The 4,467-nt window shown below is 38.0% G+C and overlaps 1 protein-coding gene across 10 annotated transcripts; it reads right to left on the reverse strand.

Moving 5' to 3' along the window:
- LOC141430672 (glycine cleavage system H protein-like) lies at positions 1 to 4,398 on the reverse strand. Of its 10 annotated transcripts, none has more exons than XM_074091497.1 (3): positions 4,271 to 4,398; positions 3,400 to 3,511; positions 1 to 564 (listed from the first exon to the last, which is right to left on the reverse strand). In XM_074091497.1, the coding sequence occupies exon 3, from the start codon at positions 558 to 560 to the stop codon at positions 57 to 59; it is 504 nt and encodes a 167-aa protein (XP_073947598.1). In that variant the 5' UTR covers positions 561 to 564; positions 3,400 to 3,511; positions 4,271 to 4,398; the 3' UTR covers positions 1 to 56. The 10 variants fall into 10 exon arrangements, with proteins under 10 accessions (XP_073947598.1, XP_073947596.1, XP_073947597.1 ...); XM_074091495.1 differs by having other exon boundaries at positions 3,384 to 3,511; XM_074091496.1 differs by lacking the exon at positions 4,271 to 4,398 and adding an exon at positions 3,787 to 3,866 and having other exon boundaries at positions 3,384 to 3,511.
- Between the last annotated feature and the right edge of the window lie 69 nt (positions 4,399 to 4,467).

A 4,467-nucleotide genomic window follows, 5' to 3' on the forward strand; every position in this document is an offset into this window, starting at 1 on the left:
TCAATGTATTTAGATCTATTTCAACATAAATAATAAAACAAAACTTAAAAAAACGACTAATGATCCTTTTCTACATCCGTCTTTAGGAACTTTTCATACTGCTCTTCATTCATAAGAGCGTCTAACTCTTCAGGTTTTGTGAGTTTAAGTTTAAATAGCCATCCTTGTTCGTAACACGATGTATTAATCAGCCCGGGTTTGCCTTCAACCTCACTGTTTTTCTCTGTAACAGTACCCGTTACGGGTGAATATATTTCGCTGGCTGCCTTAACACTCTCCAGAGCACCACACTCGTCCCCAGCCTTCACTTCTGCACCTGGTTCAGGTAGCTGTGCAAAAACGACATCCCCGAGAGATTCCTGGGCATACTTGCTTATTCCAACAGTGCCTATGTCATTCTTAACAACAACCCATTCATGACGGTCTGTGTATTTCCTAGGGGAATCTGTGCTGTACTTGTGACGCAGTTCACAGAAGGATTGTCTAAGGTTGCTTTGAATGATGCAGCTCCGTGATATGTATTGCTTGGTGGCTGAGAAGATATGCCTTTGTAGAGCCATGTTTCTGGAATGTAGAAAAGATTATGTTAAGAAAGTGTGAAGTAGGTATAACGTTTTTTAAACTTTCGTGATTCTCACTCATAGTCAAAATACCATAATATATACGGGACTTATCACGCTATTTTTACACAAGTAATATTTACCTCGACGTTTCGGCAACGTTACAGTTGCCGTGGTCACGAGTAGACTGAAGTGTGGGGTGTCAAGTCTGCCTAGCAGCGCGAGTTCTTCGAACTACCCGCACTTGATCACTAATAGTACCGGCACTCGTATCACGAACTACCCGCACTTGGTCACTTTTATTAGTCACCCTATCACACCGACACACAACACTAACAACGTCCGATCGTCCCTCCGAACATTCATCCCGACGCCGACACTTATTAATAACAGGATTCCACGAAGATGAAAGCTTATACCCATCGTCCCGGTTGAAATTCTTATGCTTTTTTATTTCAACCGCTTCACGTACCATTCTTGAGTAAAAATGACGTTTAGCAGCTGCAATAGCTGAGAGGGTCAAGGAACACATTGCAGCTGTTAAAAATCGCCAGGTAAACAAGTCAGCCATAGCCGAGCATTTGTTGGAGTCAGGGCCAAACCACTGGATTGAGCTTCACAATCCCAAAATTCTGTCCACGTAATGTCATTTTTACTCAAGAATGGTACGTAAAGCAGTTGAAATAAAAAAGCATAAGAATTTCAACCGGGACGATGGGTATAAGCTTTCATCGCGGAATCCTGTTATTAATCAGTGTCGGCGTCGGGATGAATGTTCGGAGGGACGATCGACGTTGTTAGTGTTGTGTGTGTGTGATACGGTGACTAATAAAAGTGACCAAGTGCGGGTAGTTCGTGATTCGAGTGCCGGTACTATAGTGTCAAGTGCGGGTAGTTCGAAGAACTCGCGCTGCTAGGCAGACTTGACACCACACTTCAATCAATCTACTCGTGACCACGGCAAGTGTAACGTTGCCGAAACGTCGAGGTAAATATTACTTGTGTAAAAATAGCGTGATAAGTCCCGTATATGGTATTTTGACTATGTGTGAAGTAGGTTTTGAACAGTGTCATTCTGTTAAATTCAGAAGATTGGGTGAGCCATTTCTACCCTACAATGGTCTAGTGGCCACCCCAGAATGGTCTAGTGTCTACCCCAGAAAGATATATTGCCCACACCAAGATTTGAGGGTAGACTGCACTTTGCCACTACAGTCATGGAAGTTTTATCCATATTTTAAGGTTTCTATAAAAATGGCCTCCAAAACTATAGCTTGGTAACTTCTACAAAAAGTAGAAAAACACTGTTAACTCAATCTATGCCAATCAATACTTCATGGTCATGAGCTCATCATCACAGTATATATATATGCTTATATATATGCTGTGTCATCCATCACGTCACAGGTACATTGGATGATAGTACAGTCAAGGGCAAAGATATCGACACGGCCAAAGTTGCAAAAATATGTAGCAGCAATGTTAAGTGCATACATATTTTTGTAACTTTGGCCGTGTCGATATCTTTGCCCTGTAGCAGCATGACCACCTATTACCACAATACAAGTAACAGGCAGTAGACCGACTCGGCCGTATTCTTGAAATTTATACCTACGGCTGCGCGGATCGCTAGGGTTGGCAACTACAAAAAGTAAAACATATGTGTATAGATTTTTATTGTATGTGCGTAGTAAGCCGCGGATGGACAGACAGACAGACAGACAGACATGGCGAAACTATAAGGGTTCCGTTTTTGCCATTTTGGTTACGGAACCCTAAAAACCGCATTCAAATCGGTCCACCCGTGAGCTACGGTGACACAGACAGACAGACACACAGACACTGTTTAAGAGCTACGGTGCCACAGACAGACACAGACACACATAGTGGTCAAACCTATAATATAATACCCCTCTTTTTGCGTTGGGGGTTAAAAACAGAGACAGCATCACAACCCTTTATACCGTCGGTTAAAATTAATCAATGGGTGGTGAAACAGCCCCTAAGTCTATTTGTTTAGGTAGGTACAGTCAAGGGCATAAATATCTATACAGCAATAGCGTCACATTTATGTATACATCAACCTTATAGATAGTGACTTAAAGGTGTATAGATATTTTTGACGTCTTGGTAACGTACCTACATATATTTATGCCCTTGACTGTACTTAACAAAATGTTAACAACCGAAGAATGTTTTAAACTAAATACGTTTTTAAAAACGTGAATTAATATTAGTTCAAATTCATTAATTCGTTTGGATTTATATTTTGATAGAAGATTTAATTTGTAAATAGCAATTTGCATACTTTTTTTAATGTTATTTTCTATATATAGACACATCACTATGTTTGGTTTACATTTTGTTGAGTAGGTACCTAGACAAATTTTAATAGACTAATAATAAAGTACCTAATAGGTATTAATTTTACCTTTCAGCATCAGCAGGAAATTGAAATAACCCCTAACCTTAAAAAAAATATTTTTAATACAAGCTTTTTTTGCTGACTGTACTTTTTATTGACTGTACTTGCATTGTCACCCAAACTACATTTGCATACCAAATTTGTGGAGACGATCCTGGCTGGACTACCAGGATGTCACTACTAGATTATTGTATTGTCACGCGATTTATATAAGTATTCCAAATTTCAAGTCAATCTGACTACTGGAAGTTGATCAAATTTGACTAGATACAGACAGTCAGACAGACAGATAGACAATGGGACAGGTGAAACTAAATAAAAGCTTGTAACAATAAAAAATTACAATGTTGTTTTTATCAGCGTTGAATTTAGGCACCCGTAAACACTGCAATACGCACATTCTTATGCACTCACTCGACCAGCGCAGCGACCGCACTGCGCGGCGCGCGGCGTGGCACTGCGTAGTTAAGTCGGGTTAGCGGCCGCGTAAGACGCTCCGCTGAGTGCGTGCGTCGATTTTGGCCCTCTAATATGAAGTAGAATTACTGCCTATATTACTTGTATTGTGCTATTACTTAATCATTACAAGTTGGCATGTCATACTCTAAAAATAACTTATGTTTACATTACTATCTTATAAAAGATATGTTTCATCAGAAATGATCTTATCTGCTAAGGCATTGCAGTATTATTTTGACCAAATAATTATTATTTTTATTTATACAGTTAAAACATATTTTAACTTTTAACCAGGACCAACTAAACCAATGCCCGATCAATTATTTTTAATGGTTTACCTACCAATCACAAGAGGATATTTTTTAATAATTAAAATGAAGCACTCAAGCCAACATTGTAACACTAAGACACTGGCAAGTAAACTGGCTCAATAGTTGTAATGTGGGAGATATTTAATCACCTTTTGACATTCAGATAACAGGGACCCTGTGAACTGTAAACAGTATGACTTTACATTGGACTTAAATTACAACTTGAATGCTCATCTAAATGATAGTATGAAGTTTGTAGTGGGTAGGTATATATTGTAAATATTATTACTATTTTTTCATTCTTTTTAAACTTGATTCCATTTATTTTACTTGACTACAATAATTTGGTTACCCTTAAGAGTTTTTACGTTAATGATAAGAACATAGCCGGTATTCTTTATAAGCTAAAAATAGTACTAGATTTACCAGTATGTTGTATAATTAACTATAACAATATAATAACAATCAAGGAACTCTCTCTCTTCTGGACTCAGCGAAATCGAAAACTTACTAACCTTTAGCACCTACTTTTCAAGATAAGAGATAGACTGCCATAAGTAAATAAAATTTATTAACAAACTGTTACAAAACACATCAATTTCGCGGACTTTATCAAATTCAATACAAAGTATAAAACTTTGGAGGTTATTAAGTTTTTTTTAATATATGGCAAAGCAAAGGTTTTCTAGACAGACCGACCAGTCATCTCTGC

Source organism: Choristoneura fumiferana, chromosome 8, assembly GCF_025370935.1.
Source record: "Choristoneura fumiferana chromosome 8, NRCan_CFum_1, whole genome shotgun sequence".
Lineage (NCBI taxonomy): Eukaryota > Metazoa > Arthropoda > Insecta > Lepidoptera > Tortricidae > Choristoneura > Choristoneura fumiferana.